At 41.7% G+C, this 23,321-nt stretch overlaps 2 protein-coding genes across 8 annotated transcripts in view; one reads left to right on the top strand and one right to left on the bottom strand.

The window, feature by feature from the left end:
• The window catches only part of XRCC3 (X-ray repair cross complementing 3), a 17,256-nt gene extending 10,305 nt beyond the window's left edge, over positions 1–6,951 (bottom strand). The window contains exons 1-4 of the mRNA XM_005506064.4: positions 6,653–6,951; positions 5,354–5,436; positions 4,859–4,996; positions 3,254–3,466 (exon numbers count right to left, since the gene is read on the bottom strand). Coding sequence (XP_005506121.2) covers positions 3,254–3,466; positions 4,859–4,996; positions 5,354–5,408 — 406 coding nt within the window. The 5' untranslated portion in view covers positions 5,409–5,436; positions 6,653–6,951. The remainder of the gene's footprint in view (positions 1–3,253; positions 3,467–4,858; positions 4,997–5,353; positions 5,437–6,652) is intronic.
• On the top strand, positions 6,952–23,321 carry ZFYVE21 (zinc finger FYVE-type containing 21). Of its 7 annotated transcripts, none has more exons than XM_065063367.1 (8): positions 6,952–7,179; positions 14,036–14,086; positions 16,016–16,184; positions 17,935–18,010; positions 18,758–18,849; positions 19,656–19,709; positions 21,179–21,321; positions 22,575–23,321. In XM_065063367.1, exons 1-8 carry the CDS (start codon positions 6,952–6,954, stop codon positions 22,608–22,610), a joined length of 849 nt encoding a protein of 282 aa, XP_064919439.1. In that variant the 3' UTR covers positions 22,611–23,321. The 7 variants fall into 7 exon arrangements, with proteins under 7 accessions (XP_064919439.1, XP_064919440.1, XP_064919445.1 ...); XM_065063369.1 differs by lacking the exon at positions 6,952–7,179 and adding an exon at positions 7,377–7,593; XM_065063368.1 differs by lacking the exon at positions 19,656–19,709.

Here is a 23,321-nt window from a genome sequence, read left to right as displayed (position 1 = left end):
AATCTAGACTTAAAATTCTTGATCAATAGATGTACACTATCCTATTTGTAAAATTGTGAAGCAACTTTAATGTTCAAGTGAACTCAGTTTCGGTAGCGGGGGGGTTGTGTTGTTTTGTTGGTGGTGGTTGGTTGGGTTTTGGCTGTGTTTTGTTTACAAGTGTTCCACTAAAAAAGAAAGATCAAGAAGATTAATTCCTTCTTAAGAGCAGTTCTACTTCATAGGCTACTTTCTGTCTCAGTTTAGTTTTGTAAATACCAACACCCAGTCACCTGCCAATCTTCTGCTCTGCTGCAATGCTTCTTTGACACCAGTTAAATTTACTACAGCAGATAGTGTACTCTGAGTACCTAACTGGTCCATTTGTGACTTCTCCATAACACACAGTGGGACAACCTTAATTTTTTTTAAAGTGCTGCTGATTTTGAAAAACAACTATGTAATTTTAATCTCAAACTTTAAGAAAGTTAAGCCACCTAAAATATATCTTTGCCTTGGTTTAAAATGTGAGATTCACAGTACAATGAGAATAGCACGCTCTCCGACTGGACCTTCATCAAACCTCTTCAGCTTTTGTTTGTGCTTCTCAGTTTGAAGCACAGTGAAACATTTGATTAAAGAGCATACACATCTGTGCAATAAAAATACAGGAGGTGCTTCATAGCAAAGGTACAAGGGCTAGAAGAGATTGACAAATAACTAAAAGAGATTAACAAATAACCAAACTTAACACCAAGGTATGAGGTAAAAGCACTTAATATTCACATATCTTTGGAGATAAGTGAATTGTCATAACCTAAATGAAAAGAGGAGACTAGCACAATGCAAACAGAGAAGCCTCTGGCACCGTGCTGTTTCCAGTTCATGAGGAAGCTGCCAACACTGACAAGTGAAGAGTCAGAGCAGTCATCACTTCTGAGGAAGAAGCTGAGAGACACTCTGAAGAAGTCAGTCGTCCTCATTGATCATATAAGCATCTGTCCTCACAGGTCTACAAAAACCAAAGAGAAATCAGATATTTCACCAAATCCCAGTGCTTTACTGATATTTAGGCTGATAAAAGTGCTATGCTGGTTGTTGACCAAAAGCCATCCCAAAAACAGACAAACAAACATTAAAAAAAACCCAAAACACTAAAAAAACCCTCAAAGGACAAATTTTGAGTCCTATGAATATAATCTGTCATGTACCAAGAATGATTCTGTGATTCTGTGATTCAGTAGGAAACATCTTTTTCTAATTCAGAATTCTAATACGGATATGAATTTGTCACATTATATTCATGTATTACTCATGAATATGGACATACAAAATAAATTCAGCCAACATGCGACTGACCGTAACTGACATTCTTAGAAAGGCAGAAAGATAACCTTGAGGCAAAGGATGCCCTATTTTCTTTATTTGCTGCCAACCTCCTAGAATTGAGAATTGTAAACAAGATTAGCACTAAGTCAAATGAAGTAAATACACGATAAATCTATACTGTCTGAAGAAATATATTTCAATATCACCTCCTAAGTGGAGGGAAGTTCTAGCATTAAAAACAAAAAACCCAATCCCCCATAATTTAAATAATTAGCAAAGTTTTAGCACTGAGATTAATCTTCAATTGGTAGTGCTAGACTTCTGCGATAGTTACGAAGCATTGTTGTTCTCCTCAAGTTTCCTAAAGAATAAAACTCCTCATACTTAACATAAGCTTTTAATCCTTGTATTTCTCATAAGAAACTCAACACAACTCTTATTTACAGACTGCAGAGATACCGTTTCATTTTCTAAGTGCTATGCAAACAGTATCTGCTGCTACAACTGTATTCAGCCTAATATATGGCAAGATACCACATTGAGAGTTAAAAACTGCAAGAATCAGTACTCCCCCACTCCTTTTGCTCTCCAGCTCCTCCAACTGGATATTTCTGCCTTCTGTACCTTCAAAATCCTCAGAAAGTTCTGTCCTCCCAGCCCTTCCGAAATGCTCTGGTCTCTCACAGGAGCACTGATAAGATGGACATTCTGTCCTATCTTTGGTAAAATGCTTTGCAGTGGGTAGATGGGGAGCACGCACACGACAAAGTGATTGTAATGGCACCAAGTGCTGGGTGCATAAGAAACAAGAACCATCTTCAAACACAAATAATGAAAAGATTTGCCATTTTGTAGCCCTACAAGGAAGACTGTGGTCTGATACATGGAACAAGAGTGCCTTTAGGATGTTGGACACCTGCTTCTGTACTCCACTTTGGTTTGTTCTTTTCTTCCAGCATAAATTGGGAGAAATAAAATGTATTTCCACTCAAACTATTTGCAGCAGTTGGCAGCAACACATGTAGGAATCGAACAAAATATATTTGCTTCTGCTCTGAATTATGACGTAACTTAAAGCAAAGTTATGCAAGCCGCTGGCTAATTACTGCCCTTTAAGCAAGATCTTCATTTGGACATTCCATGATTTTTCCACATGGGTGGATATAGTACAAGAAATAATTAAGTTCGCCCACAACAAACCACTGAGCTGCCAAATTAAAGCCAACGCAGCATGGAAGGAAGAGCAAGATCAGAGCCAAAACACACTTAAGGCAGGCTACCAGGACACTGAATTCTCAGAAGTGGCACAAGTTTCCTCCCTTTCTAAGACAGCATATAATACTTTAAGAAAAGAAAAATTAGGAGTTCACTTAATGTGATAGATGGTTAAAGAAAACATACTCTAACCAAAGAATAAAGCTGCTTTGGCAAAACCAGGAAAATTAGAGGTACAAAACAATGTTAGCTTTCCTCAATTAGATTTCCATCAGTTTTACTCTGTACATCAATTATTTTTATAAAACTAAATATTATTTTAAATCTGAAACCCCCAACAAGGGAATATATACCATATAGCCAAGATGTTTGTGGAAAATTATCTGATAAGCTGCTTTGTTTCGGCTGTTACCTGAGGACTCAATAAGTACTTAAACCAGCAACGCTTTTCATATATTGTGTGCATGTGTCGGGTTTAACCCACAGTGGCAGGCAGGTAAACAACAGCCAATGGTAATTTTGTACTAAATGACGTTGTGATGCAGGACATGTGCACAGCTTGCTTTTCTCTCTGTAAAGATGCAGGACTAACTAACCAGCTTATTACTAATGCTACTGCAGAAGACACGCACTGAATACATGCATCTATTTCAATGCACTGATGATGTTCTTTAAGTCAATATATTCCTCCAAATGGCAAATTAACCAATATTTACATTTCCATACTTACCAGACTCTAATCCCCCGTATTTGTAAGGATACTGTACACAAAGGCAGAGCTGTAAACCGATCTGAGTCTTCCCAGCAGAACTTTCCCCGGCGAGCTCAGTGATTCCCACCAAAGGAATGCCACCTTTTAACAAGGCATCTAGTACTGAACATCCCAGGCTCAGCTTCTGCTGCTGGGAGGTGAGATGATCTTTATCTTGGTAGAGCTGAAGTGCTGCAGAGTTTTGGAATTTTTTTAATGATTAAAAAGAAAAAAAAGAGAGTTTCATTTAGTATCTTTTAAACACACAATGACAGAAAATAGAGGCTGTATATCACGTTTATTTCTACAAGGGATGCTTTCCTTATTTGTTAGAAGGTGAAGAGAAGTTCTCCTCCCCTCTACTCTGCCCTGGCGAGGCCGCATCTGGAATATTGTGTCCAGTTCTGGGCCCCTCAGTTCAGGAAGGACAGAGAACTGCTGGAGAGAGTCCAGCGCAGAGCAACAAAGATGATGAAGGGAGTGGAGAACCTCCCTTATGAGGAAAGACGGAGGGAGCTGGGTCTTTTTAGCTTGGAGGAGACTGAGGAGTTTCCTGATTTACATTTATAAATACATAAAGGGTGAGTGTCAGGAGGATGGAGCCAGGCTCTTCTCGGTGACAACCAATGACAGGACAAGGGGCAATGGATACAAACTGGAACACAAGAGGTTCCATTTAAATTTGAGAAGAAACTTCTTCACAGTGAGGGTGACAGAACACTGGAACAGGCTGCCCAGAGAGGTTGTGGAGTCTCCTTCTCTGGAGACATTCAAAACCCGCCTGGACACCTTCCTGTGTAGCCTCATCTGGGTGTTCTTGCTCCAGTGAGGGGGTTGGGCTAGATGATCTTTAAAGGTCCCTTCCGATGCCTAACATTCTGTAATTGATAGACCTTTCTAATTCATCCTGGTCTTCCCCACAGGGCCTACTAACTGAATGCCTGTTCAAAAACTGATAGTGTACATCCAGCCCTTTACTCCTCTCAAACTCTTTGTCCTCTCTTAGCCTCTAAGAGCCTCCATGGAAAGCTCCACTCTGGGCAAACATTGCCAGTGAGGTTCAAGCACAGCAATAACTGAAATGAAAACCTATTGCAGGCTGTGAAACAGTGTACCAGGCATCTGGGCCAAGGCCTGGAGATACACACAGATCTCAAACAGAGCTGCCATGGAGCATTTGAACAGCTATTAGGTTTGAAGCTATTAGACTTGGTTTGGAATGAGATATTTACATCAAATCAGTTTATAAAGTTTATAATAAGTTTTTCAACTACTCTTAGTCCAAAAGGGAGGGGGAATAGTTTTTTCCTCTAATCAGGTTTTCCAGGCAGGAGAATCATTCTGTGCTCTTTCAAGCAGACTTCATCCTGAGGAATTACACCCATCCACTTCCATCTACCTTCGAGGTCTCAGAGGAGCTGCCCCTAGCGTAGTTAAATAATTCCCTACAGCATAACAAAACCACTTGCCTTTTCATTTCCAGAATCCTGTTACTGTGTCAATGAGGAGCCAAAACCGTATTTTCTCACAGTGATAGTATTTGGGGATTTAGACAGAAAAGGTTTTTCGTATTAACTCTATTACCTGTAAGCATGCTATTTCTCCTCAGCGTGAGAGAGACTGTTTTCAGCAAGCACTGGATATCCGCACTGGATAGTTTCATCAATCTTTGCAAGTCTGCTCCAGAAAGGTTTAAAATCTCTTTTATTGATTTTATGTCAGCTGAAATTAGAAAAATATTTATAAATAGCTGGATTACAGCCTTATGCATAAAATAAAATGTGTTCCCACTTTCTACTACTAATGTACTTGAAGTTTATAGACACTGTGTTCTTGTAAGCTAGGCCAGCAAGATTTACTTCAAGTGTATCAACACATGCTGTAAAATTTTTTGGAAATTTATTACTGGAGAATGAGGAAAAGCCATCACTTATAATTACTCAAAAAACTTACTTAGGAAACAATTACAGTTCTAAAATATTACTGTACATCTGTATGCTTACACTCGCAAACACAATTATGTAAAGGAAGAAACTATGGTGACAGATCTATTAATGAGACATTAGCAAATTAAGTTACCTTTCTTAAGGGCAGCAATTACTTTAGGGTTCAAGTCAAACTGGTCCCAGTCCATTTCCTGATGCAGCACTGGGGTGAATTACCTGTTATTAAAGTGACTTTTGTCAGATATACACGCAACAAAAGAATGAGCATCATTCCATATGAAAAGTTTGTAGGTATATTATTTTTTATTTTTCTAACACTATATTTATCAGTTATCTTAGAAAAATACTAATGATTCAGGACACTGGCAGAAGCCTTCTCAGACGGCCGTTTACATATATGTTATTAAAGGGATCAACTAATAATATTGCAGTTAAGAATTACTAGTACTTTTAATTCCTTGTAATTCTGCAGAGTGCTTTTGCTCTGGACTGAATTTCGCACACCTGTTGGATGCTTATTTCGATCCTGCCACTCTTTACATAAGCTTTTCATTTTCAAATATAAAAAAGATCTCATGCACGTGCAATTTAGAACAATCCAGGACTACTCATACATTGGGTAGTCAAATATATTTTGAGTAGCTAGAAGCAAATTTAGTATTATAACATTCAAATCAGTTTGTTACCTGTAACAACATCAAACACTCTTTAATAGTTTGCTCTAGAACACCACAGTTTAGCGCTACAGCTGCCTAGGAGAGCACTGTGGGGTTTGTCACTGTTATTCAGACCACTGCTGGAGAGAGTCCAGCGCAGCCACCAAGATGATTAGGGAGTGGAGCATCTGCAGTGTGAGGAAAGGCTGAGGGAGCTGGGTCTCTTTAGCTTGGAGGAGACTGAGGGGTGACCTCATTCATGTTTATAAATATATAAAGGGTGAGTGTCAGGAGGATGGAGCCAGGCTCTTCTCAGTGACAACCAATGATAGGACAAGGGGCAATGGGTGCAAACCAGTACACAAAAGGTTCCACTTAAATATGAGAAGAAACTTCTTCTCAGTGAGGGTAACAGACACTGGAACAGGCTGCCCAGGGGGGTTGTGGAGTCTCCTGCTCTGGAGACATTCAAAACCCGCCTGGACACCTTCCTGTGTAACCTGATCTGGGTGTTCCTGCTCCAGCAGGGGGATTGGACTGGATGATCTCTTGAGGTCCCTTCCAATCCCTGGCATTCTGTGATTCTGTTAGGAAGGATTGCAGCAGACACATAACAGTTACATACTAATATATGACTTAGTGAGCCATCCCTTTTTTAACGTGGGGGAGGAGAGGTTGCCATGGATCCTGGTAACAGAACAAACGCAGAAGAAGTTATTTTTAAGCAACACCTACATAAAGCGACATTCCGGCAAGAGTTAGAAGCCACAACTTACTGAAACTGATCATGGCGGCCTTCGCCGGGAAGGGCTGCGAACATTCGTGCACTGCGGCCTCACGGGAACGTTCGGCGCGGGCAGCAGGGACACGGCGCTCCACCGCCCTCAGCCCCCTACGAACACCCCGCCAGAGCCGGCGCAAGAGCCTGCAGCCAATCGGCGAGCAGCTTGCCTGCGACGTCACTGGCTGCAGGCCAATCAAAAGTCCCCAAAGCGACAACTGAGGACAGCTCCGGCAGGGCAGCCAATAGCGGGGCGCTGCTCGAGCAGCGGGCAGGACGCTTGTCGCTCCGGTGATGATCTCTTCCGCGGCGCCGGAGGCGAGCGTTCGCCCGTGCCGGCGGTGGCACAAGCGGCTCGGTGGGCCCCTCAGCACGGGCGCTACCCCAGCAGCCGTGGAGCTTCCCCGGAGCCGCTCACGGCCGCGGCCAGCTGAGCCCGCCCTGCTGATTTGCTGTCGCATTTCCCCGAACGCGGAATACGGGGCTCTAAGGGGCGCACACCTTTCGTTTCCGGGTTGCGGGGTCAGTAATTCCTGCTGCGCATGCGCCTCGAGCCCCTGAAAGGGTGGGGAACTCATAACATGCCATCCTTAAACCCCAGGCGATACGGGATTGGCTGGGAAGTGCGGAGCCGGTGTTCTATTGGGCGGCTGGGGCTGGTGGCGGGGACTGGCGGCTCACTATTTTCCATTGGACTCGCGTCCTGCTTGTTCCAGAGGGTCTTGGCAGCGATTGGCCAGCGGCACTGCCAGTCCCGAGGGGGGCGGGGGGGCGAGTAGCGGTGGCGGAGCTGGAGGGGGCAAGATGTCGGGCTGTGAGGCCCGCGACGCCAAGAAGCTGGTGCGCTCACCCAGCGGGCTGCGCATGGTGCCCGAGCACCGCTCCGCCCGCAGCCCCTTCGGCTTGGACGAGCCCCCCTGGGTCCCTGACAAGGAGGTATCGGGGGGCGCCGCCCTTTCTTTACCCGGGGTGGGGCCCCCCTGCGCCCGCGGGGTTCCCGCCGCCTCAGCAGCCGCTGCTCCGGACGGGCCGAGGAACCCGAGGCTGGGCGCTTCTTCCCCTTTCCCGCTTGTCCCTCTCCCGGGGCACGGCGGCGGTCGTGGCGGCTGGGGGGCCCCTTGCGGCTCGGGGGGACGCACGGAGGGCTGTGGTGGCCCCTTGCAGCCCCTCCGGGGCTCGGCGGCCGCGCGGTGCCGGGGGGCGCGGTGCCGGCTCGGCCCCTCCAGGCTCGCTCCAGCGCCGTGTTTTTAGCTGTACATCACGCTTTTAAATTTTCGCTTAAAGTAATGGACTGGAGAGCGTTGGAGCGTCACTGGTTCTTGAGGGGTGCGTGGGCATGTCACCAAAATTAGTGAGGAACTTACTGAGTTAAAGATGTAGTGGACTGTGCAGCGTGAATGGTTAGTGAAGCATGCTCTTTAAATGGTTAGAAAAGGTAATTCTGAAGACCACGTTGTGGTTTTGTTTGGTTTTTTTTTTTAAAGCAAAATATTAAGGCAATAACTTAGCGTCAGAACAGCCCTTCTTGCTACCGATGTGAATGTTCTTAGTGTTAAACGAGTATTTAATAACTTAGACCATTTCAGTCAACTTTGCCTTTAGATACTTTTCCAGTAAACTATGTGATCATGGTGTATTAAAGTTCATGTAATATGCATTATTTGTTGCCAGTCCCCACTTCTAGATGCTAATACATCTTGGAATCAATTGTTTGTTTGTTTATTGCCAGCGTTCTGTGGTGTGGATGCAGGCCAATGCATTTACATGTGACAAGAATTGAGATTTATTTTTGATGAGCCAGTATGAATTTAAGCAGGGAGTCATTAAGCAAAGGCATTCCTTGCCAGATACTGGCATGGTTGATCTGTTTTGTATGGGAACACCATGTTCTCCTTGGTTAGGAATGGGGAAGAAAATTTTGCCTCTGCCTGGTGTCTCTTGAGGCAGAAAGTTTTATGTAAAAGTAATAGTTCTAGTGGCTCAGTGTGCTGGCATAGCTTCTGCAGCTCACGCAACTGAGACTGACCTGTAGTGTCCTAAGGTGCAAGGCTAGTAAGTCAGTTGCTGGTTTTGTCCAAAATAACAAGACTTTATTGGAAAGAGATTTTTCAACTTATTTTAAACAAGTGGTCTGCTAGAACATCTTGTGGGAGTTTCTCAAATTATTCTTTTCTATATGTCGTGAATAAAAAAAAATCCTCTCCGTCGTCAGTTGCCTCTGGGTATCGGTCTTGTATGAAGTGTAGGTAAGATAAAATTTTCAGCGACCAGAGTGTCATTGGAAGCGATGGGTGCTCAGTGTGGGGCTCCCACCTGGCTGGCACCACACGTGGTGTGGAGCACTGGGTGTGTTGCAGGTGGGGTGTGTATTTATCAGGGAGCAGGTAGCAAAGTCTGGGCAGTTATTGTGTAAGTTCTTTCCCTTTGTGTTGCGTGGAATCTGCTTTTGCTGCCTCAGTGACTTGCTGTGCCCTGCGCACACTGACCTGCACCACCTGGAAACATGATTCCTGACATAGTCAGTGGATGTAATTTGTGTGACAGTTTAATTGAAATTGGTTTTCTCCCTGACCTTCTGAAATGTAATTGTATATTTCAGTAGTCCTTGATTATAGCAGAATAGCTTCACTTAAAAAATGCAAGGTACTGCTATTTCATTCTAATCTATAGTGCCATCTTAATTCAACTGAAGGCTGAGAATTGTGGTAGGACTTATTTAAACTGGTTAGGTACATTTAAGAATTAAGTCTGTATACAGTTTTAGATACATCAGTCTGATGTGTGTTGTCAGTTTGAATTTTATATTGCAGTTGTTCTGCAGATGTTAATTCTCCTTAAAATTCAGCTTTTCCCCTGTAGTCTGCTGATCAATAGGCTGATGGTGTTGATTTGTGACTGAATGTTGCCTTTGCATCAGACTCGGTGACATTTGCTGTTGAGAAGAAATGTATTGTAGGAAAATGTTTTAAATGTTTGTTAATTTGTAATCTTAACTTTGCATTATTATTACTTTGTAAAAGTTATTTTACTAGATTTCTTAAAGTTCATTGAAATTCTGATATCCATTTGATTGATGATTACCAAATATGTTGCGAACATTTTATTTAAATAAAGCAGGTGTGTGATATACAGGGAAGCTTGTAAAACTCAGCTTTTTAATAATAAAATGAAATTTAAAGAAACAGTGTTATCTAGTGAATGAATTCAGCGAGAACACTTGCTCTTAAAATATAATATAATATAATTTATAATATAATTTATTTTGAGGAGCCAAAGTGTATCACTGAAGCAGGACTACGGGAAACTTTCTTTTTGGTAGTTGTACTTATAATGTAAATAGCGAGGTGGATAATACAATAAAAATCATGCTGAGCATCGTTAGAGACAGAGCCTAAAATGTTGGTCACCGTGTGTGCCTTGTCTGCCCCCAAGTTTGTTAATCAGCAGAGCTCAAATGCTGATGTTCCCATAAGGAAAACTTGGACTAGAAATTGAGTGAAACTTGTATGTTTGAAGGCAGAGGTGGCCAAACCTCGTGACATCCAGCTGTGTCCCAGATGTTTATGTGCTGAGGAACACTGTGTACCGCAGATCTGGGGTGTGTGAGGGTAGTGTAAGGATGTGGTGCTGGGTTCCCTGGGGCTCCTGGATCCCTCCGGAGGGAGCTGAGCTTTGTGCAGCTGGGTTGTGTGTTGGCTCGGGCTCTTGGGGTCGGCAGGAGTTGTGTGACAGAGCTGTGCTCTGGCAAGCTCGTGTAGCTCGGGCAATGGATTGGCCCTGTACAGCTGTAATATCAGAGACAATCCTAAGCTGTATCTGCTGTATGTTTGTGTTGTTTTCAGTTTGGTCAGGCGTGTGATTTGATGAGCGTGTCAACTTTCACATCTGCAAAAGTTCACTGTGTTAACAAGCTCAACCAGGTGTTGCCTTGCATCACTTCTTGAATCACTTTGTTAGTGTATATGCAAATAAAGCATATGAAGTGTAACTATAGCTTCCTGTCCATCTACAGTATTCTCCTTATCACACTTCAGCTAACACATGAGAAGTTCCACTCTATTTGGAGAATCATAGAATGTCCTAGGTTGGAAGGGACACACAGGGATCATTGAGTCCAACTCCTGTCCCTCCAAGTGATCTAGCTCTCAGTATTTTTAAGTTAATATGAATATCCAACGCCTGTCAGGTGTTCTTCCAGTTGCTCTTGCTATATGAAGCAAGCCGATGTCAGTATTAGTGGTATGTTGATTGTATGTGAAATGAATGCATTTTTATTTAATTTATTCCTTCCAGATTTGCAGTGGTTTTTAAAAGCCTGTATCTTGAAGACATGAAAAGCAACTCAAATATCATGCTTTCTTCTCTGTAAATGTGATAAAAAAAAAACCCTTCAAGCAATAAAGCTTAATTTAATACACAGACACTTTCTACTTATGTCAGCATATGGATGAATAGGAAGGATTCACATTTCAAGATGTTCTTTGGTAGAGATTTCTTCCCAGGCAATGTAGAAGTTGGTATTATGCAAATGGGTTCACTTCATTTTGGTTACTTAAAGCAGAAGTGCCTTGAAGGAAAATCCTATTTTGCGATGCCTGCTACCGTATGGTATTTGACTCGTGGTTTGTTTGTGTCTGCTCTGTGCATCAGACACTGTTAGCTTCATAGATCTAGAATTCAGAAATACTTTTCTGTGGGGTTTATATGAAATAAAAGGATGGATAACTTTGTTCCTTGCTGCAAAGCAACTTGTATGCTTAGCCTAACACTGTGTATGAAATCCGTTTAGGACAGTATTTAGAAGAGTGTTTCCCTACCCTCTGGTTTGCGGCTTGTGCTTCTAATTTCTGGCCAAAAAATCCCCATGTTTTCTTTGAGAAAATGAGTTAGACTCCTGGTAAATTCAAATTAGACAAGAATTTTTAGAAGGTCCAGCTCCCAGACAAGCTGTTAAGCTACACGTCTCAAAAATTAAAACACTAACTCAAGAACAGCATAGAGTAAAATGCAGTATCAGCTGTAGAGCTGTCACAGGGTTGAGACCTGGGGAATGCTGAAGTTGCTTTATGCTGAAGGTTATTCGTCAGTGAATGTTAGACTAAGCTTTTCTGCAGTCACTGAGAGAAGTGGTGGTTGGGTGCCTTAATTCAGTGTGCTGTTTGAAACAGTAATGCAACACTTTCAGTTCTCTTTTTTGTGGGGTTTAGAAACAGATAGTTTGTTCAAACAGATATTGCAAATAGCTCTCTCTAATTTGTTAAACTTCTGTTTAGTTGTCAGAACACTTCATATAAACTGTTGCAAATTATTAACAGTTTTGTATTTCAAAAGAAAAAGTTTCTAGAGAATTGTCCTGTTTAACATCTTTATTGATGATTTAGATGAGGGGATTGAGACCATCATCAGCAAATTTGCTGATGACACCAAGTTGGGAGGGAGTGTCGACCTGCTGGAAGGCAGGAGGGCTCTGCAGAGGGATCTGGATAGACTGGAAAAATGGGCTGATTGCAATGGGATGAAGTTCAATAAGGCCAAATGCCGGGTGCTGCACTTTGGTCACAACAACCCCCTGCAGCGCTCCAGGCTGGGCGCAGAGTGGCTGGAGAGCAGTCAGACAGAAAGGGACCTGGGGGGACTAATTGACAGGAAGCTCAACATGAGCCAACAGTGTGCCCAGGTGGCCAAGAAGGCCAACGGTATCCTGTCCTGTATCAAAAACAGCGTGGTCAGCAGGACAAGGGAAGTGATCCTTCCCCTGTACTCTGCATTGGGGAGGCCACACCTGGAGTATTGTGTTCAGTTCTGGGCCCCTCAGTTCAGGAAAGACATTGAAGTGCTGGAGCGGGTCCAGAGAAGAGCAACACGACTGGTGAAGGGACTTGAACATAAGACCTATGGGGAGAGGCTGAGGGAGCTGGGGTTGTTTAGTCTGGAGAAGAGGAGGCTTAGAGGTGACCTCATCACTCTCTATAACTACCTGAAGGGAAGTTATAGCCAGGTGGGGATTGGTCTCTTCTCCCAGGCAGTTAGCAACAGGACAAGGGGGCATGGGCTTAAACTCTACCAGGGGAAATTTAGGCTGGATATTAGAAAGAAATTATTTACAGAGAGAGTGATCAGGCATTGGAATGGCTGCCCAGGGAGGTAGTGGACTCGCCGTCCCTGGAGGTTTTTAAACTGAGATTGGACATGGCACTTAGTGCCATGATCTAGTAAACGGACTAGAGTTGGACCAAGGGTTGGACTCGATGGTCTCTGCGGTCTTTTCCAACCCAGTCGATTCTGTGATTCTGTTAATTGAGCTACTGTATTATTTTCTTGGCTATAGTTATTGAACTTGTGACAGTGGTTGGGTGTCTGCTGAAGCAAAAGTCCCTGAAATAGATGGCAAAAGCTGTTGTAACCTGAAGGAATTTATAGAAGATACAGGGTTAAGTATTGAAATGCGTTAATTAAAGGCAAATGGTGATTACTGTGTGCTTAGCAAACAGCACCTGTTCAGCTTCGGGCATGCTTTTAAGACGACATTCTGCTGTAGTCTCTTGTAGTCAGGTTTGCATAATTTTGCATGAATATTTGCAAATATGATAAAAACTGCTGTATAAGCAGTTGGGGAGTGATTTTTGATATGGTGGATAAAAAAAATACATAAAGTCTTGGTGAAAATCTAGTGATCGAAGTGCTGAGAATCAGCCCTTTGGTTGGTGACTTTCTGTATGGAAAATTTTGTCGTAAGTCACTGATCGCTTCTGCCAGTTTCGAAAAAGAATACTGTCACCCCTTCAACTTAGTTGTGAGAAACTTCTTCAACTTTCTTCTGGTTTTTCTTTTGAGAGGAGTGTGGGTGTAAGCTTGTTTTAGGAATGAAATGTTTCAGGAAGTGACATTTTCTAGCTGGAATAGAAATTAAGTCTTAGTGGCTTGGAAGAATATCAGATGTTCCTGGTGTCTTTCAAGAATGTGTCATTATTGAGAGTAATGTTTTAGAGAGTCAACAGAGCATCATGGTATAATACAGTGAGGGTGACAACTTGTATAAAAACAGTCGACTCTGGAATATATGACTGTCTGGATAGCCAAACAGAATTAAGCATGATAAGTACTTCTGAAATGTAGTTTTGACTGCTGGCACAATGCACTATTCCTCAGGGAGACTGAGTTTGGCAGCTTTTTTTTGTCTTACAAATGAGGATGACGTTGTTTTGCTCCATCAGTATGAAAATACATGAAAACTATGCATGGTGAAAAGGTAAAGGATGGAAATTTGTTGAAGGTGTTTCTTTTCAGGGCATAATATAAAGCGCAGTCTTTGTATATGGTAGTAGGATTAAAGGTTTAGAAATACCGTAGATTGATCTTAATTTGTACTGTTTTCTAGTGCCCAAGATGTATGCAGTGTGATACAAAATTTGACTTCATAACTAGAAAGGTAAGAGAAATCAATGAAATGTAAAGCATTAACTACTGCAAAATACTAATCTGGGCTTCTTTTGGTTATAAATGTAGAAGATTTCAGTAAATAGCATACAAAGTCTGATGTAACTTAAACTGGTTTTTCTTTCTGTTTTTGTTTTAATTTTATTTATTTGAAATTCTTGTTGCTCAATGTGCAATGCTTAGGGTTTTTCCAAATTACTGGGTGCCCAGAGGATTTTCATTCAAAGGAAGACTTACAGAAACTCATGCTAGAGTGGGTTGCTAACATCACTGCTGACATAGAAACCAAATCAACTAACTAGTTCAGTTGTGTTTCAAGAGGTGAAATTAGTTGTGGGAATGTAAGCAGAAGTGTTTTGAGGAGTTATGAATTATAATCTTACATTAAAGAACCATATTGTCAAATACTGAGAACAAAACCTCAGATTCTCCTTCTGTTCTAAAAGTAAAACAAGATTTATCTCAGGTTTGGAAAAGGGAATTTCTGATGTGAGTAGAAAGTGTAAACTGCCTTGATTGCTCTGAGCCATAATGAAGCTTGCTGTATGAAAACACTTAACATTACAGTTAAATTATATTCATTACATAAAAATAAGCAGGTTGTGTGGAATGCAGGCTGGTGTATGGAATACTGCTCTTGGAAAACATTCTGCTGATATTAGGGTTTCTGCATGGAGAAGGAAAGCAGCCTCACAAAAAAGGCCAACAGTGACTCTTAGCAGGGAATATAATCTCTTTGTAAAACTACAGTGACACTCTTTTACCATGTGCTTGTGGAGGTGAAGAAAGATGTGGAAATGTGACTTGGAGGGCATTGACATGGCCAATGTTTTTTAATTTGTTGTTTGGAGGGAGAGGAAAGGAGAAATTCTAAACCAAATGTAGTAATATGTTCTACCAGATAGGTATAAATTTTCAGGAGGCCTGACGAGCATTAGGATATTAGTGATCCTAGTGCTATTAAATAATGGAGTGTATTTTCTCCTGGTTCTTGTTTTACCTTTTAGTTGGATGGGTTAAGAGCATGGTGGTTGATTGGAGTGTTCTGATTGAGAAGCACTGATTTATTAGGCTGCTGTGGTTTACCTGTGTTAGCTTTGGGAAGTAAATGGAGGTAACCTTGGGAAATGGGTACTCCAGAGAATTTTGCATAATATTTAGAAGGAAAGCCTAACACTGACCAAAAGTGCAGCGTATCAGTTCCTTGTATCAAACTGTTCAAACTTGCTTTGAGCCACGAATCGGTTCCTGCTTGCCTGGCAATACCTGTTCTGTCTGACGTGAGAACTTGCATCAAGGAGCCCTGCCGGGACTGTCACACCCCAACAGTGATGCGGAGCACAAGCCACTTGGTGCAGATCTAGTAGCTCTGAAACACATTGAAATATTAGTTCCGCTTTTGCAACTTCATTGAATTTGTACTGTGCTGCCTGAAATTTCTGATAAAGAAATAGCTTTAGGTTTTAAGTTTCCATAGGAAAAACTTGGGAGCAAGTTTTAAGGGAAAAGAGTAGGCTCTTCACTTGAAGTTTCACAAGATCTGTGTTTGGAAGTGGGTAGGTATCTACAAACCACTCTTCTCTTGCGTTTTTATTGACAGTAAGATGAAGGATTTACTGGACACTGGAGAAGCCCTGTCAGTGTCTTGTCTGCCTTAGGCGTGTGTTTACAGAGCGCCAACAAAGGCTTACAGTGCTTTTGCTCATACTACACTCAGTCCTTTGTGTTCAGTCTTCAGAGATTTCTTTCTACCACTCCAGCAGTTAAATTTCTTTTACCTGCCCCTCAAGTTGTATGTTTCGTACCTAAGAAACTGTTCTGTTTCTTGGGGAGGAGGATATTTAATGTAGTAAACTTTATCAAATTATTCCCTAATAGCTTCCTGTGTAAATAAATAAACAAAATGTTCTCTCATGCTTAGCATCACTGCCGAAGATGCGGAAAGTGCTTCTGTGACAAGTGCTGCAGTAAAAAAGTGCCTCTGCCTCGCATGTGCTTCGTGGACCCTGTACGCCAGTGTGCTGAATGTGCCCTCATCTCTCAGAAAGAAGCGGAGTTTTATGACAAACAGCTTAAAGTGCTCATGAATGGTAAGAACTGAATGCATATATATGTTGTTTTGATCTCATTTATATTTATTCAGACGCGGCGTTGAACAAATGTGATAAATGTCGAGACTAATGTCTCTTGTCAAACAAGCAGCAGCTTTGTCTCATTTAAATCCTTTTCCATTGTCATGCTGCGTGTTTGCCACTTAATAATTCTGTGTTATCCATTTATTTAGAGAGAAGCTTACACTTTTTAGTCAATGTTTACAAAGAGTGGCTTAATTAAACACAAAGGAATTTTTAACGCCTCCAAGAACAGATGTGTGTGCAGTTGACATTTTTCTTACAATAATGCATCTTTTAGCCATATTTCCTGTTACATTAAATAAGGATGAAAAATGCTTAATCAATAATGTTTTAATATTTTCTGACAAGACGCAGTCTTGTTTCGAGCTTTGTCTGTGAGCTTTGATCTTGTCCATGGCCTACAGCTATGGTTGATGGCAGATCATCCTGAGTGGTCCATTTTGCACAGCATTAAAACTACATGGAATACGGTGATTCGTGTTCCAGTTCCATTAAGAAAGCTGAAACTTCAGGTTTTAAAATTGCCTGTGATTGTTCAGTGCCTTTTGATGGGCTTTCACCTCTCAGCGTGATGCTGATGTGTACAATCGGTAAGCTAAACCACACATCTGACTACCACGAGTGTTCCTAGGGAGATTCTAGGTTCATCCCAGTAACAGGCAAATCCTTCATTACTCTGCTCTGAAGACGAGGGTGTAGATGAATTTTTAAATAATGTATTTTAAACCAAAGATTATTTTTTTCTTTTAAAGCTTGTCCTGCTTGCATTCGTGTTGTACAATTCAAGTCTGAAGTTGTTGCTGACTTACTGTAGAGCCAGAGGTCTTGGTGGTTGTGATGTCCTTTGTAGTTTTGCTTCTGTCACCTGTCTCCCTTCAGCAGCAGCCTGGGGGTCCATGTGAGTGGGTGCCAGTGAGGCTGTGGAAAGCTGTGAAATAGAGGGTGAGGTGCAGGTGTCTGAGGCTGCGCAGTTCAGATTGTGGAGGTGGATCGCAGCCCATTCAGCCAGGCTGCGTGTTGTTATTGCCTTTGTTTCCCGGACCAGCAGTATTGGGATTAGTTAATAGAGGGAGTGTGAGGCATGGGGGAAATACAGTGGTTAGGTGTGTAGTCTGCTTTATTTTAAGTTATGAATCACTTCACTAACGTAGCTAAGATGACTTTCCTGATGTCAAAGGAGCTGTTGTGGGCAGGAAGAAACATAATGTGAAGGCTGAAGTTCATTGACCTCAAAGTAAGACTGAGCTGGCCTTCAGTAATGGAAAAGAGATGTCTTCACTGTTTATTAAACATAGAGCTGAAGGTCACATCCTCCTGCTAGATTCTTCTGTCAGATTTGTTTGGAATATTGAAACAATAGCATATATTATGGTGACAAGGTAGGGTCTTTAACTGCCTGGTTTTTGCCATCTCCAAATCTCTCATTTTTAAAGATTCATCTTGGATATCATCTGTATTTCCACAAGATGGGGGAGGAATTACATAGCACTTTTGAAAGGTTCTGTGACTTAGAACATGATAATTAAAGACCAGCTTTTTATATTTGAGTGTTCTGCTGATTTTAATGAATGTAACATTTCAATTAGTCTCTCACTTCACCCAATTCAGTGCATTAGGTGCAGTAAGTAAAAATTAGTTAAGCTTTTTGGTACTTGACTGTTCCTTCCTAAACTCTGCATTAGAACACTAAACCATGTCTTTCCAGGTGCTACATTTTTTGTAACTCTGGGAACATCTGATAAATCTGAGCTCATGGTTTGTCGACTTTCCAACAATCAGAGGTGAGAAAGATTGTTAGAAATTGCACTTGTAAACTGTATTTTTGTTGCACTTACAGCTATGTTGTTATGTAATAACCTAAACAAAATATAAGAGTAACTTGCTGCAAGGATATTGGAGAGAGTAATTGGGCTGAAAGGGCAGATACAACTTTATTGGTCTAAGGTGTTTTGAATTTACCAGCGGTGTGGATCAGAGGGCCTTTGAATGGTGGAGCTCTGCTCGCTGGGAGTGCCTTGGAGTGCCACTGGAGTACAGTGGTTTTGCCACTGATAGGGGATCAGGGGAAGGGGGGACAGGGAAAAATCTGTAGCCAGTGAAAAAAGCTTGTTTGAGAATGGTTCCAGCACTGCGCTGGATCATTTAACCTTACAGCCAGCGCGTTGCTTTGGTCATCCTTACAGTTTGGTTGGCTGCAACACTTTAGACTCTGTGCTCTCTTCTTCCTCCAGAACTTTGGAAAAATGCTTTTCGAATTTCAAAAGGGTCCCCTGGCAAACTGAACTATAGATTTCTGTGGTGGCTTGTTTGTTTGTTTTACTTTAGGTGAAGAACTTCAATGAAAATTAACTTTTCCTGCTTGATTTCTCTACCTCCCCACTGCAAAGAACATATGAACAGCTGGTCACTTGGAGATTATGTTTACTTTTTTCCTTTGATTTGGACTTGATATTGTAGGAAAAAACCCAAAAAAACCCAACCAAACACTTTTTTTTTTTTAAATAATGTGTTTTTCTTCTGTCATGTAGATACCTGGTTTTGGATGGAGACAGCCACTATGAAATTGAAATTATACAGATTTCAACTGTTCAGATACTCACAGAGGGATTTACTCCTGGAGGTAAATTTTTCACTGAATACAAATTAATTAAAAATAAGTGAAGCTGTAATTATTGTTTGAGCTAGACAGTGCATTTCTAGGTCATTGGTAACTAACATAGTTACAACTGCTCTCAGAACAGTGCAGTGTGTGAAACCCTGTCCATGCAGCTACTGCGATTTTGGGAAAAACCTAAAACTTGAGAAATTACCTTACAGCTCTAAATGGGAGAGCTCCTTGATTAGCCTGGGTAAAGGTGGTCATCATCTGTTCTGATACTGTCTCTTGGCTCAATATAAATATGTGTTAATTCAAAACCTCGTAAGAGGGAACTGTTGGTCTTTGGTAGTATCAATTTCAGAATCCAGCTCGGAATTCTCTTCTACTGGTCCAAAAAATGGTGAGAAGAGTGATAGGGGAAACTGGGGGGGGGGAGGGATAATTAAGCTATACTTTCTTAATTCAAGATTAATGGGTGGCCAGTGGAACTGGCAACATCTGAATCAGAGGGCAGTTACTTACTGCCTCATCTCTTACCAGATTTTTAGAGTATTTCAGGATGAACTTGAATACAATTTCACTGAAATGAGAACAAACAAGGTCAGGAATTTTAATAATTGTTCTTTAGCAACACCTCTGGCACTGCTGGAATTTTCTAATTGGACACCCTATCTGTGCAATATTCAGTCAGTACAGCATGTTAACTGTAATAAACTTATCTTGCTGTTCGAAACAACCAGATGTATTGCTGAGTTACTTAATTCCTTGTTCACTGCTCTTCTGACTGCTTTATGTTTTTGCCTGCCTGCCTTCCTTCTTGATGGTAGACAAAGATATTCACACTTACACCAGCCTTCTGGAGAGCCAGCATATTACTGAAGGTATCACCAGTGCCTTTGAGCATGACTCACCCAAGCATGTTGTCATGGCCCCCCTCCCATCTTTCTTCCTCTGCAGTGTATTTTGTTGTGTGTTGTTTTTTTATTTAATTTGATCTATAGCTGTTCAACTTAAGACAAGTTCTGTTCAGATCTGACATGTATCTGTTCCTTGCCATCTGTCTGTTTAATAAACTGCAAATTGATGTTTTGTAACTTTGGAGGAGAGCTAAACCACTCGAGGCCTTCTTTAGAACACGTGTGCTATTGTCCGTGCCGGAACAAAGCGGGGAAGATGAGAAATAGTGTCTGCAGTGGTTACATGCCACGTGCTTCAGCAGAGGTGTGCTGAACTGTGCAAACCAGAGTGAATAACATCGTTCTTGTGTACTGGCCAGTAAGGCTTTGCACGGAATAAATAAACTGTTAACTAATGGCTTGCTTTTACACATCCTTAAAGTAAATAAGACGTAAGGTTGCGTAAGGTGTGTTCTGCCTGACTCAGTTGTGTCCTGGAGTGCCAGACATGGACATTGTGAATAAATAAAACTGGTCAAGGCTGGGGGTGTTTGATTTGCACTGGTTTATCTTTAAGTAGTGCCTTAATCTGTTAGTGTGACCAGGTGGATGCAGGGGAGCAAGCGAAGAAGTTGGATTTCAATTCATCCTAGAAGAAGTGCGAATGTCTTACATAAACGCTGCTTGCGGGCTTTTGATCAGGTTGCTTAGATTGGGATTCTTTGTCTGGCTCCTCAGAGGTTCCAGCAATGGCCTGTAGGAGCCCTCTCATGCAGACACTTTTTAAAAAGAACTGTGCGAAAAGCGTCTGCCTGTGTATGGTGGAGCCCTTCCTGGGGCTCAGCTTGTGCTCTGCTGCTTCAGGAGGTAATGCCAGTAAAGTGTGGTATTGCAAACAAAACCTTTGTTTCACTTCTGTGTACTGCTTTGGTTTATTCTAATCTCTATGCAGCTAGAGGAAAAGAGAAACAAACCTCTCGCTATCACACTGTTGTCAGAGCAATGTCTTTTGTAGTGCATTTCCTTCAGGACGTAAGTGATGTGTCCAGTTGTCCTCTAATCTTGTGTAAGCACCTTTCCCAAGCTTTGCTGGGTTTGGAGGGACTTTGACTGCTATGTCAGACTTGGAATCAAGTGGGAATCCCTCTGATATCAGTCTAACTGGACACTAGTAATTCAGTTTACAAACCCAGGTTACAGCATGAAACTATGCCATCTACTATGATGGTTATACAAGTTTTTTTCTCAGTGATTGCTAGAGAGAATTAAGCAATACTGACTCTGCACATTGCATTGCCCGGCATTAACACCGCGGTCACCTCCTCTGAAGCAGCAGTTGTTAGTGCACCCCCAGTTGTGATGAGTTTTCCTCAAATGTACTTCTTAGCTAGAAGAAGTTGTGTTACTTAGTTGGCAAAATGTGTTGCTGTTCAAGGTTTTATTCCTTTTTTCAGGAGGTAACACTCGTGCCATAGGAATGATTCTGCAGTACAAAGTACCCGGCTCAGAGGAGCTCACGCAGATGAAGTTCACAGCCAGCGAGGACTTGAGCTGCAACAAGAAGCTGTCAGCCAGCTGGCTGGCTGCTATGCATAAGGTAAGCAAAGGAGGCAAAACCGACAGAAGGCTGAAGAAAATCTTTACGTGAGAGTCCGCAGCCTTCAGAGCCTTTTTTCATTATTTTTTATTTAAGGACTTTAGTTGCTAAGGAAACAGAAGCTGTGGATGGTTGTTCTGAACGTGACTGTAGCTTTATGCTGATACCTGAAGAAGATACGCACTGCAAAGGGTTGCCCAAGGTCTTAGATGTGAAAAGAAGTAAGAATTAGACTCTCAGGTTCCTTAGGTTTGTGTTACTGAAGAATATGCATTATGAAATACTCTTTCGAACCTAAACTCGGTGAATTGTTTTTACTACTTCGTGAAGGCTCAAGGAAGTTATTTTTTGAAAACGGGCACAGAGGTGTGGGCAGGACCCTCTGGAAGATTGTGTCATCTCCTGTTGCTAGGCTCTCTGTGGCTAATGAAACTGAAGTTTATTATTTCATATGTCAACATTATGGGAGACAAAAAACAAAACCACCCCAACTCGTTCTGGAACTTAGTTCTAAATGTCAATCAGATGAACAGTAATGTATAAGCTGTCTGCAAATACAAGTTTCTGGCTGTTGGCCTCTTTATCAACATTGTTCGGCTCCCCAGCCACCTCTGCCCCGGCGTTTAACGTGTGTTCAGCACAGTGCACTCAGACTTGGTGTTGCCATGCGAGCAGAGCCTTACCTCATCTAATCCACCCCTCACAAGCCATGCAGCTCCTGCAGACATGGTGAAAATGGGTATTTTAGGGACAGGCTTAACACCCTCCCCCCCACGGATTTGTCTCCTTTGAAGGGAGTTTTGAGTAAGTGACCAGAGCAGTGGGACTTGCTGAGCTCCTGGTCAACAGCATGTGAAAGGATGTGTTGATAGAGAACACACAGCTGTTCATTGCAGGGGGTTGGTTGATCCCGTAGTTTGGGACAAGTGCAACATCTCACCAAAGCTTGGCCAGGGGGAAGCAGAAGAGGTAGGAGGAATTAGACCAGAATAACATTGTTTAATGCGTAGTTTTAGACAGGTTGCCAGAATCTCAGAAATGCTACTCGTAACTCTTTGCAAGAAAGTTTTGATTGTAAATGGTCATTTGTGACCAAGAAGGAACAAATAAAAGTTAATCTAAATTCTTCAGAAAGAAGAAAATAGAGGAAGAATTTAAAGCCTTTAAAGGCAATTTTTGGAGGGGTATGAAGGAGATGAGGTGGCTGCAAGTGAAACTTCAATTAACACAATGACGTTTTGCCTCCATGTTAGGCAACAAAACTTCTTTACGAGTCCCGGGACCAGTAACAGCAACCTGTTGGCCACTGCAGGGAAGACACCAGCCCCCACGGACCCACCTCCCCCTTTCTGCTCACGTGACAGCCGGTAACGTTTGCTGTTCCTGACCCTTTCTCATTCCAGCACGGTTCATTATGTGAGAACTGGCAAATGCAATGTGAGTAATTTTTGAACCATGAGTATTCACTATAGTGTGCAATATGTATACAATTAATGCTTTAAACAGCCTCACCTTGTAAGACTTTGTATATTTTGTTAAGCCTTTATGGGCACTTAATATGAAAGTGACCTGCACTACAGCTAATGTACAGCACAACTTTTATAGTAACAATGGTATATACTGTTTGCTACAAAAAGCAAACAAATGTTTATGTCTCTTCTGCAGAGAATAGCTTTTGGGTATAGATCTCAGGTTTTCCCTTTATCCAAATGTTTAAAATCAATGTACAATAAAATCTGCCTTAGATATGATTTTATAGAAGTCACTTGATTTTTTTTAAAGCATTTCATCTTAAATAACTAAATATTTCACCAAATACCACCAAACTGGACTTACATGAACATGATCTTGAAACCTTCCTTCTGTATCCAGAATAATTTTTAGTTTTGTATTTTCCTTTTGCTAACTGGCTTTTGTTAATCTAACTGTAATGCTATCTGAAATTGTATACAACTTTATGTACAAATATGAATAAATTAATTCACTTATTTAAAAAACAA

Source organism: Columba livia, chromosome 5, assembly GCF_036013475.1.
Source record: "Columba livia isolate bColLiv1 breed racing homer chromosome 5, bColLiv1.pat.W.v2, whole genome shotgun sequence".
Classification (NCBI taxonomy): Eukaryota; Metazoa; Chordata; class Aves; order Columbiformes; family Columbidae; genus Columba; species Columba livia.
Note: the sequence above shows the minus strand (reverse complement) of the source record. Positions and strands in the feature narration are given on the sequence as shown.

Bases quoted from the DNA above. Each gene is read 5' to 3' on its own strand.
- ZFYVE21 (XM_065063367.1), top strand. From the start codon at position 6,952: ATGATCTCTTCCGCGGCGCCGGAGGCGAGCGTTCGCCCGTGCCGGCGG. The intron at 16,185-17,934 runs GTAAGAACTGAA...ATGTCTTTCCAG, and splicing joins GCTTAAAGTGCTCATGAATG to GTGCTACATTTTTTGTAACT. The intron at 19,710-21,178 runs GTATCACCAGTG...TCCTTTTTTCAG, and splicing joins GAGCCAGCATATTACTGAAG to GAGGTAACACTCGTGCCATA.